Source organism: Pogoniulus pusillus, chromosome 17 (assembly GCF_015220805.1).
Source record: "Pogoniulus pusillus isolate bPogPus1 chromosome 17, bPogPus1.pri, whole genome shotgun sequence".
Classification (NCBI taxonomy): domain Eukaryota; kingdom Metazoa; phylum Chordata; class Aves; order Piciformes; family Lybiidae; genus Pogoniulus; species Pogoniulus pusillus.
This window is the reverse complement of record NC_087280.1, coordinates 17,927,350-17,940,293: the sequence shown is the minus strand read 5'-3', so window position 1 is coordinate 17,940,293 and position 12,944 is coordinate 17,927,350. Positions and strand designations below refer to the sequence as shown.

General features: G+C 44.7%; 1 protein-coding gene across 3 annotated transcripts in view; it reads left to right on the top strand.

The window, feature by feature from the left end:
* The window catches only part of ALDH1A3 (aldehyde dehydrogenase 1 family member A3), a 38,072-nt gene that overhangs the window by 19,013 nt on the left and 6,115 nt on the right, over positions 1–12,944 (top strand). Inside the window, exons 7-11 of one of the 3 annotated variants that reach the window (XM_064157996.1) lie at positions 962–1,075; positions 4,330–4,432; positions 5,398–5,582; positions 10,364–10,528; positions 12,417–12,889. In XM_064157996.1, the coding sequence (XP_064014066.1) occupies positions 962–1,075; positions 4,330–4,432; positions 5,398–5,582; positions 10,364–10,528; positions 12,417–12,455 (606 nt within the window). In that variant the 3' untranslated portion in view covers positions 12,456–12,889. Of the gene's footprint in view, positions 1–961; positions 1,076–4,329; positions 4,433–5,397; positions 5,583–10,363; positions 10,529–11,806; positions 12,390–12,416; positions 12,890–12,944 lie in introns of those variants that run through there. The other 2 variants (XM_064157995.1, XM_064157993.1) reach the window with 2 other exon arrangements.

The window sequence follows — 12,944 nt, the reverse complement described above, 5'->3', positions numbered from 1 at the left end:
AACTCACTTTGATCATTGTCACATTCATAGAAGAAATCAGGCTGCCTTCCCAATTTATGAAAAGAAAAAATAGGAACAAAAAAGATTCTTGTCAAGATAATTTTTGTGAGGTAGTACATGAGCAGTTACTTCCATCTTTTTCTGTGTTAGGAAGCAGCAACTGCATTTATTGAGATTTTATATTAAAAAGCCACCAGAAATGAGGGTTTAATATCCTGCAATTCCATTGTTAGAAATTGCAAGGAAAACAACCTTGTGCAACCAGTAGTAGGGGAGGGCTAGCCTCGAAGACCATAATCCTTCAAACTCTTGTTTCAGGAAGCAAAAACAGACCAGTAAGTCCCACACTTTTCCTTGCACTAGAATTTCACCTAAAGTGTTGCCATTTGTCTCTCTTGGCAAAAATACTAGTTGGCTAATCTAGGTTGTAAATGTGGTGGAAACTGGCATAAGTCTGTTACCATCTGCTCTTGTATTCCTGTTTTATTAGCCCCATCATCAAGTGAGGTTTTACTGACTTCTTAATCCCTCTGGCCCCTGAAGAACCACAAATGTCAACCTTTGTTCAAAACAAACTTTCATTCAGTTACCCCTTGGCTCCAGCTGCACAGCAGTAGCTGGGGGCCAAGTTTGGCCAGAAGACTCCTTCTCTTTTGACTTGAAACTGGGAGGCCTCCAAGAACTCTTACTGAAACTTGGCATTTCCAAAGCATGGGTGTTACTTTCACCCACGTCTGCTCCAGCTGGTAGCACGCAGCCATGTTACTGGAAAGTCTGGATAACAGTGATGTGTCTGGTATGGGCTCTTTCCTTGTCTGCAACTTGCAGTTCTTAATTACAAGGAATATAGTGCTGTGAATTCAAGCTTCCCGAGATCTGAACTGCAGCTCTCAAGAGCACAGATCAGCTTCAGAGTGCTCAAAATCTCTCTCTACAGAGCTGTATTTAACCTCTGTTTCAGGTGGGTTTCCCTCCCGGTGTGGTGAACATTGTGCCAGGCTATGGCCCCACAGCTGGAGCTGCTATTTCTACCCATCACAGCATTGATAAAATTGCTTTTACTGGATCAACAAAGGTAAGTGATGGATTTGTTGCAAAACATCTACTATCTGTCTTTGCATTCTGTTCTAAAACTGCCATCCACATAAGACTGGACCAGTGAAGTGTCGATGATTTCTGTGTTGCCAGCACCATTTCCCATCACATTCCATGTGACAGGATTTTTCAGCTTGTTTGGGATTTGTCTAATTCAGATCCTTGTGCTTGTGATAATCCCACATCCCTGTAGGCTGAGTTTTGCCAAACCACCACATTGCTGTAAGAAGTGTAAGTAATAGATGCTCTGATGTGAGATGAGGCAGTCTGCAGGAGAGGCTGGCAGTGACTTAACATCATGTCATTGACCTGATGGAGCTTCTGGGCATGTTTACCTGCCAGTCCTGCCCTGCCGGCGTGTGCAACTGGAAAACATGTCAGTCAGAGCCCTGAACAATTCTTCTGCTTTAGTTACCTCTGAGGAACTATGACTTAAATAAAAACGTGGCCTGGTGCCCAAAGCTGCTTCTGCTGACGTGGACGGGATTAACATTTGAGCTCCTTTTGAGACTTGCGTAGTAAAGAAACTTCTATTTAGCCTTTTTTTTCCTGTAGGTAGCTATGACTGTCTTGCTTATGAGAGGGGTGGAAACAAGACCTCTGTACTATCAGACACCTACAGCCATGCTCTTAGTGAGGGAAAGGAGCACATGGCTTGGCCTAGTCTATATGACTGAGCACAGCTGTGGCATGCAAATATATTGGTTCTCCAGTAATGACTACTGAAGATTCTCAATAGAAAGCCTGCTTAGAAATGTGAGCATTTTCCCACTTGCAGCTCATGTTTTTTCTTGCAATATATACACACCCTCTGAAGAGGGGCAGTGTCCAAGGGATGGAAATACTGACATCAGTGGGTGCAGCAGAGGCAAATGCAGCCCCTTCAATTTTATTTCCTAGAGTATCATTACTCTTGCTGAGCATTGGCTGAATTCATACGTTCTTATGTCCATCCTCAATACTGCAATCTAATTGCATAATGATGACAGCCTGCCTTGAATAGTTTTTGGTGGGTAAAGGTAACTTTACCACTGAACATTCAAAGTCTGCTGCATTTAACAACAGTACCATCTAGTGGCTTTGCGTGCACGCTGATTACTTACCTGGTCCCCACAGAAGAAGGTGTTGTTAAGCCTCTCTTTCTGTTTAGGGATCATGGGAACAAACACGAACCCAAATAAAAGTTCACAGTGAGCTTTTACTCTCTTGATGGTTGGGCTAATCTAGTTTGCCCAGTGACATGCTTCTCTACAAATCCTAGATTTTTAGCCCAGATCAGGTGCTGGTTGTATGACCACAGTAGAGCTTATAGATTCATCCAGCCCACATGTATCTGTTTGGGTTTTTAATGAAAAATTAGTATCCAGTGGATTAGGGCAAAAGGAAAACGTCAGTTGCTGGAGCCTGTGGGCAAAAAACCTGTAGACATTGTGCTTGTCGTCTTAATCCATGGGTGTGCAGGAAACACCAAGGGAGACAGATTTTTTGCTAATGCATGTGTAATTTAAAAGTGTTTTCTTCCCCCTCCACCCATCTGTGAGTTCAGCTGCATCTCTGCAGTATTTGCAGCCTAATGCTACTGTTTCTGAGCCAGGAAGTGAAGCTAATTCAAAATACATTTTTACTTAGTTTTAAGCCCCAGCTTAGGCTAAGTGCCAGCCTGGAAATACTAATCTTAACCTCCATGAGAATTTTTCCTTCCAGAATTCTTTCTTTTAGTTTAACTTCTCTTTGGCCAGCTAGCTTGTAGTAAAGTCTCTTGCAAAGCTCTGTGTGTCTGCAGCATGATGCATCACTGATTTGGTTGTTTTTTTTTGCTGGCTCTAGGACTAGGCTGCTGAGGGCTAGAAATGATCTGTACTGCCAGGTTCAGGAGCCTTGCTCAAGTTACCAAGGCAAGCCATGAGAAATGCAGATCTGTAACTGCTGTCTAGCTGTCCTGTGCTTTCTTTGGTCACAGCTCTGCTCCAGGGCAAGAGGATTTTTGGACAGAAATGAAGTTAAGACTAGGGGGAATGGAGCAAAGCTGGAGGTGGGTAGATTCAGAGTGGATGTGAGTAGGAAGTTCTTCATCCTGAGTGTGGTGAGACCCTGGAATGGGTTGCCCAGGGAGGTGGTTGAGGATCCATCCCTAGAGGTGTTTAAGAGCAGGCTGATCTAGGGTAGGGTGTCCCTGCCTGTGGCAGGGGGATTGGAACTAGATGATCCTTGTGGTCCCTTCCAACCCTGACTTATTCTATGATTCTGTGGTTCTACATGCAAAGATAATACACAGGAAAACCAGTTACAAATTGAGGACATTCAAATATAAGATCAGATTTGGAAAAAAATAACCTGCCTTAACAATTGAAGGTCCCAAGCAGTTTTATCTTACACTGTTTCTAACAAAATTAGATCACTAAATGATTCTGATGCTGTATTTATGCTGCTCTTGCAAGAAATTTCATTTGTTTTAAATGGAAAGTGAAGTTGCTAGTTTGCTGTTACCAGTGTAAAAAAAGAAATGGCACATTTAGAATTGGAGGAAAACATTTGATATGAAACAATTTTTCTCTGGGAGGGGGGGAAATCCCTTAGTTTGACATTACATTGATTAAATTCTGGAAGAAGAGTAAATTCTTCCCTTAAGGGGAGGGTGGCCAGATTCTACCAGGTGGTCAGAGCAGCTTCCTGAGCAGAAAGTGCCACAGCAGAGCTGGAATTTGTGTCTTGACATCTTCAGGTATTGCTTTGGAAAGAACATGTCTCAATTACTTGTCTGGGGAGCAGCTCAGCCTAAACTGTCAGAAGAGTTTTCTCCTAAAGGTCAAGGCTTTCTGGTGGGGGAGTGGTAACAGATAGAGTTCTTTTCATTACCTTGCCAAGATCCACTCTAAGTTGATTTTTTTTGTAAGTAAAACTTGTAAACCTTGGGGCCCCATCAGTGGCTGCTGTTGCTCAGTAGCTTGCACTTGTTGGAAAGTGCTGCCTTCTGTAGCTCTGGTAGCAGATAACTTCAGGATGTGGTTCCTGTAGCTCTCCCACATAGCCTGCCCTTTCAGGTCTGCCTAAAGCAAACTGTTCTGTGGCTGGTTTTGACCCAATACATCATAGCAGTGGGAAATTCAAACCATTTAAGTATGTTCTCCCAGACTTCCACCAGCTTCAGCAATCCACCAGGCTCTCCTACCCTTGTTAGCATCACAAGAGTACAGTGGAAACAGCTCATGTCCTTTTTGTGTCTCAATGCTACAGGTTGGAAAATTGATCAAGGAAGCTGCTTCTAAAAGCAACCTCAAAAGGGTGACATTAGAGCTTGGAGGGAAAAACCCCTGCATTGTGTGTGCAGATGCAGACTGTAAGTATCAGCTGCTGTGTTGATTTGCTGTAAGAGACTGCATGTGGTGAGGCCAGCCCACAGGCTGCTCTTTGCCATTGCATCTGCCCCAGAGAACCTCTGTCCATGAGCAAGAAGCAGTTCTGCTGCTCTGGAGCTTGTGTCCAGCGCATGGACTGTTCCCACAGCAAATGAACAGACCATTATACTGCTGCCTACTCTGAGGATGCTGCAGTTGCAGATCCAGCTTGCATTTGTGTGTTTCTGCTGTTGTGATGCTTTCTTCTTGGTTGGCAGTGCTGCAGAGCCTGAGCCAAGCAGTGGGCAAAGCAGCTTTCTACAATGCAGCCCTTCTGCAGGCATTCCTTTGACAGGAAAGTTTTGTAGGACCTTTGTAGGAACTTTCACTTCTACCCTGGGTGTCTACAAGACTCCTTTCACATGTTCCATTGTGACTTTGTCTAGGAGATGGGTAACCTGTGCTCGTCAAAGTGGTTGGAAAATCCAATTTGGCTTGAGAAAAGTACTCTCCACTCCCCTGCACGGCAGAGGTTGAAAGGCAGAGGTATTCATGCCCTCTGCTAGTAGTGAGCATTGCTGGTCTGAGCTGGCTCTACAACAGCAGGACACGCTGCTTTCTGAACAGTCACTGCTGGAACAAGTCTTCAGGAACCAACGCATGGTATCTAGGAATCCACACCTGAATTCCCACAGCAAGAAAAACTGGTTTTTGCCCTCACTCAGTCCTTGTGGAAGACAGTATCAGGAGCTATGGCAATCCAGACCTTGAGACAAAATGCAGGAAGGAGGCTGAAAATAAGAAGAGATCTGGTCTGAGGGCAGTAGAAAACCTTCACTGGGTGTGACCACTGTCAGCATTTTATGAGGAGGCTTTCAAAAAAGAAAGGGAAAAAGAAGTCTGGAAACACCAGAAGGCTGAAACTATGCGTGTGGTAACACTTTTTTCCTCCTGGGCTGTGTTGCAGTGGACTTGGCAGTGGAGTGTGCCCATCAGGGTGTGTTCTTCAACCAAGGGCAGTGCTGCACGGCTGCCTCGCGAGTCTTCGTGGAGGAGCAGATCTACCCAGAGTTTGTCAGGCGCAGCGTGGAGTACGCCAAGAAGCGACTCGTTGGAGACCCCTTTGATGCCAGAACTGAACAAGGGCCCCAGGTAACTGTGCCTGAGAACAGTTATTGTTTGGTTTTTGGTTGTGTTCTTGTTTAATTTTCCTTGTGTAAATATTAGCCTTACAAATACGGTCCCAGCAGAAGTGCCGAAGGGTGAGTAATGTATCATGGCTTTATTTTTCTCTCTATTTTAAATATCAATTAATCACAACTGTTGAAATGTTATGGTGTAATTTTTTTTAAACACAAATGTATTTAATTCGTTTCTGATCCAGCTTTATGGAAGGGGCTGTTCTCTTGGTGCAGTAATACAAAGCATGTTGCAGCGAGCAATAGCAAAGCACAGAAGAGTGCAGCTGTGGAAAGGGCCATTCAGCTACTTGGCTGCGTGGGTGATGACAAGTAGTTAGAGCCCAGGGACTCCTGAGCCCCACTTTGCCTCTTTTCTTCTGCTTCCTTTCTGATCCTTTTGAGAAGTTTCAGATTAATTCAGAGGAAGAACCATGCCAAGCTGCTGTCACAACCAGCCTCATCAATGCTTCCAGAGCCTTCCTCCTATTTTTCTCACTCTGAAGTAATCTGAGCTGTGGTGGTTTGCTCTGGAGGAAGATGATGCCTGGGTTAGAAGATCTAACAGAGCCACTGCTTGCTATCAGAAATAAAGGTGAAATCATGGAAATCTATAGCCTAGACCCTCTGTTCTCAGTACTGCACTCTGAGTTTTTCTTTCTTGATGCTGTATAGGAACTCTCAAAGAAGGGATGGCTGTGAGGACATCTGCCTCCCTTTATCTGGATCTAGGCCCATTTGCATGATTCATGCATGGCAAAACCTCATTGCATGTCCTCATGCCTGGGGAATAAGATGATGCACATCCCCTGTTCATATTGGGACTACACCTAACACTCTAACTTGCCTAGAAAAAGATTTCAAACTTCTCACCAGTTTTAGGAAAAGAATCCCATGCTGGAGCATGCTTCAGCAGAGATGAGCTGACCCTCAAAACGTTTCAAAGTCTGCTCTTCCCCTCTGATAAGGACTATGAGCTTTTCAGGTTTGGGATTTGTGAGGTTATTTTACTACAACAGCCCCTGGAATCATAAAGAATGGTTGTGAGGCTTTAAAGGGTGAGCAGAACACGTAGAATTGGGCTGCTTTCAGTTCATCCATGGTCCCACTCTTGGCTGTCAGCAGTTTCCTGAGAGTGCTGTAGCAGAGCTCTCTGGTGTCACTGCTGTGGCTTAATGGAGACTTTTTACATACAGAGCTATAACTAAGAGTAACAGTAAGTCAGAAGAGCAGCATCTGGTCAGATTTTAAGTATGGTCCATCTGTCCTGTTTACCTGTTAACTTGTAGCTAGGAGAGATAGCAAACCCACACATAGACATCTGGACTTCTGTGTGCACAACTGTCCAGTCCAAGATGGAAAGGTATAAAGGGAGTGGGAGGAAAATTAATCCCAAGTCCTTCATGTGGCTGCCAGTGAAAAGGAACAACCACATCCTCTGCAGTGACGGTTGCTTGCTTGCTTGTTTACCGGAGCCTAGGCTGTAAGATGCAACACACAGAAGTTCAAGCAAGAGAGAGAAGTGTAGTATCACAAGGGTTTAAAATAGCCTCAGATGTAGCAGAGTAACAACTGTGCACAAGTTACTGTTCAAATATGAAGCTTCCAAATTTTCCTCTGCTCCTGAAGGAGCCTGCTCCACTGTTTTTATCTTGAACTGATCGATAAGGGAAGAATCACCAGGAAAAACAATTTGTCTTCTACTTCTTCACCTCTCCCTATCAGGCCTCATTTGCTTCAGATCCAGGTTGTCACTTTCATTCTTCTGCTTGGGTCAGCATTACAAAAATGGCCACATACTGCTGGGTAGACCACTTCTGGGGTGACCACTGGCTTGGAAGCCAACAGTGGGAAGGAGTCAGAGCCACCCTTTAGACTGACAGTGGCTGTAGCTCATATTCTTTTTATCCTACCTCAGCTCCAAGTGCTTGTAGCTAGACAACAGGACCTGCAACTTACAGAGAGTTCAGAAAGCATAAACCAGGAAAGCCTCTGCAGTCCAGGCTGAGCTAGTACCAATAAAACCAAGCTGCACCACATCTGAGCACAGTGCTTTAAGGAGCTGCTGAGACAACCTGGTGCTGGACAGCATGAGGTGACAGACAATACTGTGCCACATGCACTTTACACAAGCTGGTCCTGGAAAAGTGGTCCTGTGTTCAGCTGCTTGTTCCTATATTGCACTGCAGTTGAAAATAGATTGAGGAACTGGCTGATTCAGTTCTAATCCAGCCTTTTTGGAAGTGAGTAAGAAAGGTTTTGCTCAGGTCACTTCCCTGGTGTGGATTACTACACACTGGCATGGATGCTCATGGCATAGGTGTGGGGAAAAGACTGTGTCAGCAGCAGTATTGGGTTATGCTGGTATGAACTGCATTGCTCTGATCAAAATTAGATCAACTTTAAACAGTATTAAATTTAAACAGAAACAAGGCTTGCTTGTGATGAGACTTCTCCAAAACTCACATGTGTTGGCTGGCTGGAGTTCAAAGGACACCACAAGAAACCTGAGGGGTACCCAGGACTGTTTGAGTAGAGTGCCAACCTCATCTGCAGACCAAGGGCATTTTGTAACTGCAGATTCCTGTGAGTTGTATCATAGGAAGCAATAAAGTAAAACTGCACAGATGGCAAACTGGTTAACCAGTCCATTAGACATCTGTGAACAGCAGGCTGCAGTAGATGAAACCAGTGTCCTGGTGGACTAGAACAGGGAATAGCTTAGAACTAGACTATAGTAGTTTTGTTATTGCAGAACCTCAAATACTGGGACTTGTGGACTGTTAGACCTCATCTGCAGGAATAAAATAAGCACTAAGGCTGCCTCCTAGCACTTGGCAATCAGTAGTTACTCAGCCTAAAACCTATTGTTTAATTTTTAGGATGGTAAGTATTTTCCTTAGACTGTGAGCATTTGTGGATTTTAGGATTAAAGCAAGTGAGTAAAATATGGAAGCAGGAAGAGTCTTTATCCAACTGTCTGTTGGGCACAGTTGTGGAGTTATTCTGTAGGATAACAAATGATAGGTTTGAAAAGGAAAGGCTGCTCCTTGCAGTCTTGTCTTAAGTGAAGCAAGACAGGAAGACTTGAAGGTTCTCAGATTTTCAGCATTGCAGTGATTGTTAGAAGCCTTCTTTTGTTTTGAATCATATGGACAAATAGTAGAATTGGCTTTACCAGCTCATATGTTTTTAATAGAAGTCAATGCTGGAACCATAAATAATAGTGGAGTAGGGGACAGAATTTAAACAAGCCTTACAAGCTCTCGTTACAATGACAAACAGTTCCACCCTTGCATGTCATTTTTACAAATGTTTTCTTTCCACAGTGTCTTTTCATCTAGCTAGAGTTTGCCTTGCAACAAGTTACAGCTGTATAAATATCCTTGTTTTGTTTTCTGTGATGTGAAGTGGATGAACTGGATTGGTCTGGATCGCAGACATGCCACGATGGAAAGCGCTTGCAGATATTGTCGTTTGGCAACTAAGCAACCAGACAAATAGACAATATGTATGACACCTGCCAGACTTGCTGTGTGACACTTCATATCCTACATGAGGGCACACATTTCCTTCTGCAGTAGCGTGTAGCATGCTTTCTTGAGTAGCATCCTAACACGAGGGAAGCGGAGCGCTTAGCGCAAGCTGTCCACAGTCCACGTGATACGCACATCTGTGTGGCAGGAGATGTGCTGTTCTGTTTTCACTGTGTACCCCAAGGACACCCTCCTGAAGCTTTGATATTTGTCTTAAAGCATGAAAATTTGGCTTGTGTGTGGCCAGGATTAACCAGGGACAGGATACGGTCTGTAATCTGGAGGAGTGGAGTGTGGAACACTCCATGTAAACAGTCCCAACTGGCAACTGGCCCTGCTGAAATAAAAACAGATGCCTGGGGAGATATACTGAACCAGTACAAGCATCTGGAGATACCTGGCATTCAGAAAAACCTCCCAGGCTGCCATGGCACTTTGAACCAGTGGGTGGAATTGTCTAATTAATCACCTTGATGAATCTGTTGGGGGTTTTGTCAGTTTTGCTGGTTTTGAAACATCTCTTTAAGTCTTTTACCCTCTGCAGGGTGTTGTGGTGAGATGTTTCATCTCTTAATTATGCATCCCATGAATAGCCATGTGTTTGATTGGGACCTGGCAGTACCTGCAATGGACAGCTGCACATGCTTGGTGGGGTCTTCTGGCTGCAGACAGACAGCTGTGGGTGAAGCTGCAAAGTCAACCTGATAGTTCTCCCTGATTGTCCATCCCTTGCACTGATTCTGTTACTGGTCTGATGCCTTGTTGAGCTGGCCGAGGTTGTAAGTCCAGCAAGAAACATCCCAGGTTCTCATGATGCTCCTGAACTAAATCAATGTGTGGAGAAGGTCATAAAGTTCTAGAACTGAAGTGAGCTCCAGGCTGTGGAGGAAATGACAGTGGAAAGACCCTCTCCACGTGGCAGCAAACTATTAGCTCAGATTAAGCTATCCCATGTAACTTCACTTTCTGTTTCTCCATGGCTCAGGGCTATGCCTACGTCCTGTGTTTCAGCCCAGTTATTGCCTGGCTGCCCTATCAGAGAACTCACTGTATCATGAAGTGCCATACCATATAGAACTGTCCTATCATGTGAACTTACCCAAGTCTGACAGTGCCTCACAGATGTCCCCCCAGGCCACATACCCTGTGTGACTCCAGTCTCTGAAACAGTGATAATAAATCTTCTGCTGTCTGTTTCCTCTCCTTTTGTGCCTGGCAGATTGACCAAAACCAGTTTGATAAAATCCTGGAGCTGATAGAGAGTGGGAAGAAAGAAGGGGCTAAGCTGGAGTGTGGGGGTCTTGCCATCGAAGACAGAGGCCTGTTTATAAAGCCCACTGTGTTTTCAGAGGTCACTGACAACATGCGCATCGCCAAAGAAGAGGTACCTGAACCTTTGTATGCGTTACTGCTGTGCATGGAAAAGAAAAAGAGGTGCTGGTTTGAAATGAAAACTTCAGAGTACAGTAGAAATTTCACTTACTTAACAAATTTCAGTGTCCTAACAACTGCCTAAGGCTGAAATCCATCCTACTAATGAAGTGTCTGCAAGATGAAATCCAGTTTGGAGTGCATGTGCTTGGGGATGGAGGGGAAATATGAGAGGAGAAGAGAGAGAGCAGAGCAGGCAAAAACCTGTCAAAATGTTTTAGCAGCAATTTCTGTGCAATTAATAGGTGTCTGTTTGCCAGCCCTTTCTAATGCCTTGCTGTTTTCCCCCATGCTGTTTGGTTTTCCAAAAGGGAAGTAGCCTGCTGAGTGTGCTCACTGGGCAATAACAAAGCCAGGTACAAACACCACAGATAAACTCTACCCTACAGCTCTTGGGTCACATTTCAAGAGAACTTGATAAAATGCAAAGGCCTACCCTCTGCCTCTACTCTGCCCTACTGAGGCTGCATCTGGGTACAGTTCTGAGCTTCTCAGTTCAAGAGAGACAGGGAACTACTAGAGAGAGTCCAGCAGAGGCCACAAAGATGCTAAGGGGAGTGGAGCATCTCTCTGAGGAGGAAAGGCTGAGAGCCCTGGGGCTGTTTAGCCTGGAGAGAGCAGCCTGAGAGGGGATCTTACCAACTCTGATCAATATCTAGAGAGCAGAAGTCGAGAGGATGGGGCCAGACATTTCAGTGGTGCCCTGTGATAGGACAGGAATGAAAAGCACAAACTGGAACCTAGGAGGTTCCATCTGAACATGAGGAAAACCTTCCCTGTGAGGGTGCTGGAACCCTGGAGCAGGCTGCCGAGAGAGGTTGTGCTGTCTCCTCTGGAGAGATTCCTAATCCACATGGACTTTTGTGATCCTGGGCAACCTGCTGTGGGTAATCCTGCTTTAGCAGGGGTTGGACTAGATGATTCCCAGAGGGCCCTTCCAACCCCCACCATGCTGGGATTCTGTGATAACCAAGTAAAAATAACTGGAGCTGTGGCAGGCTGGAACAATTCTATGTATTCTTCACCCTGAGTTTTGAAGGCTTTCTGAAGCCAGAGTTAGGTTCTCCCACTCCAGCAGATGTGTTGTGTGTGCTATGTGCTCTTCTGCTCCCTCTACTGAGCGGACTTGAAATTCCTCAGCAGTAGCACACGTTGATTCCAAGTGACTAAAGACAGTCTAATGTGTGTTCTTGCTCCAGTGCTTTGTGAAAAAGGAGTTGCTTTATTTCAGGAAGGTGGGACAAAAACTATGAGACCTGGAGCAGGTGAGGAGAGAAGGAACGGCCCTGCTGTACTGCCACTAGAGAACTTCTCCTCAGCATCCTTAGAATCTGAAATAGTCCCAGATTCTGTGCTCATAGTGAAAGGGCCTGAGGCTGACCATTTTTTTTCCTATATGAAAACATGGTTGAAGCCAGCAAAGTGCAGATCTCATACTCTGACTTTCATTACTCATATGCAGAAAAACTGAATAAACTGCATGTGATTAGATCCTGTGATATTCCTTTGAAATAGAAGTTAATCTACTTTTCATCATGTGTCCTGATGGAAAATAAGTAGTTGCCAAAGTCTAGCTGGCAACTGCTGTTTTACAGTTTAGCCCATTGCTTTTTATGGAGCTGCTTACTGTTCACTCCTGGCAAAATGTTTGGATGTCTCAGATCTGCCACAGAAATCTCTGAGGAACCTGGGGAAGATATCAGTCAGCCTGGGCATGAGTTGCATGCTAAAAATAGAGGGAATAAGAGCTGAAAGTCCCGTGTCAGGCCTTTTTTTTACTGATCTGACTCCAAATCCCAAGTCATGATTCACAAAGCTTATCCAGTTCCATTCACTTGCAGTTGTGTTGCAAATGTACGTTCATCTTTTGCCTGGGATGAAGGCTCCAGCTGAGCACCTGGAGCTCCCAAAGGGAAGAAATTGAGAAACGTTTGTATGAGCTAAAGCCAGGCAAACTGCTTAGCCTGGCCCTCAAGGTAGCAGAAGTGAGACTGTGTTTCACCTTTGGGGACATATCATATTGCAAGAGCATGCAGGCCAGAAAAGGCCCCCAACTTTGGTACTGAACATGATGAGAGGGTCCATCCCAGGAGCCTGGCTGACATTATAATGGCAACCTGGGAAGGCAAATTTGTGGTGAAACACATATGTGGTAAGTGCACTGCGTGCAAATAAACTGCAGAGCATGACAAAATCAGAGCTATGACCGAGGCAGAAAACCTGCAGTCCTTGAAATGCATTAATTACTTTGAGTATACTCAGCTTCTGAGTTCAAAAGGAGAGTTCTAAACGGAGTAAGGATGAATCATTTGAAGCTCAGCCAGATCTAATTCTGCTTATTTTGATTGTTACAGATGATCTGTTAGTTG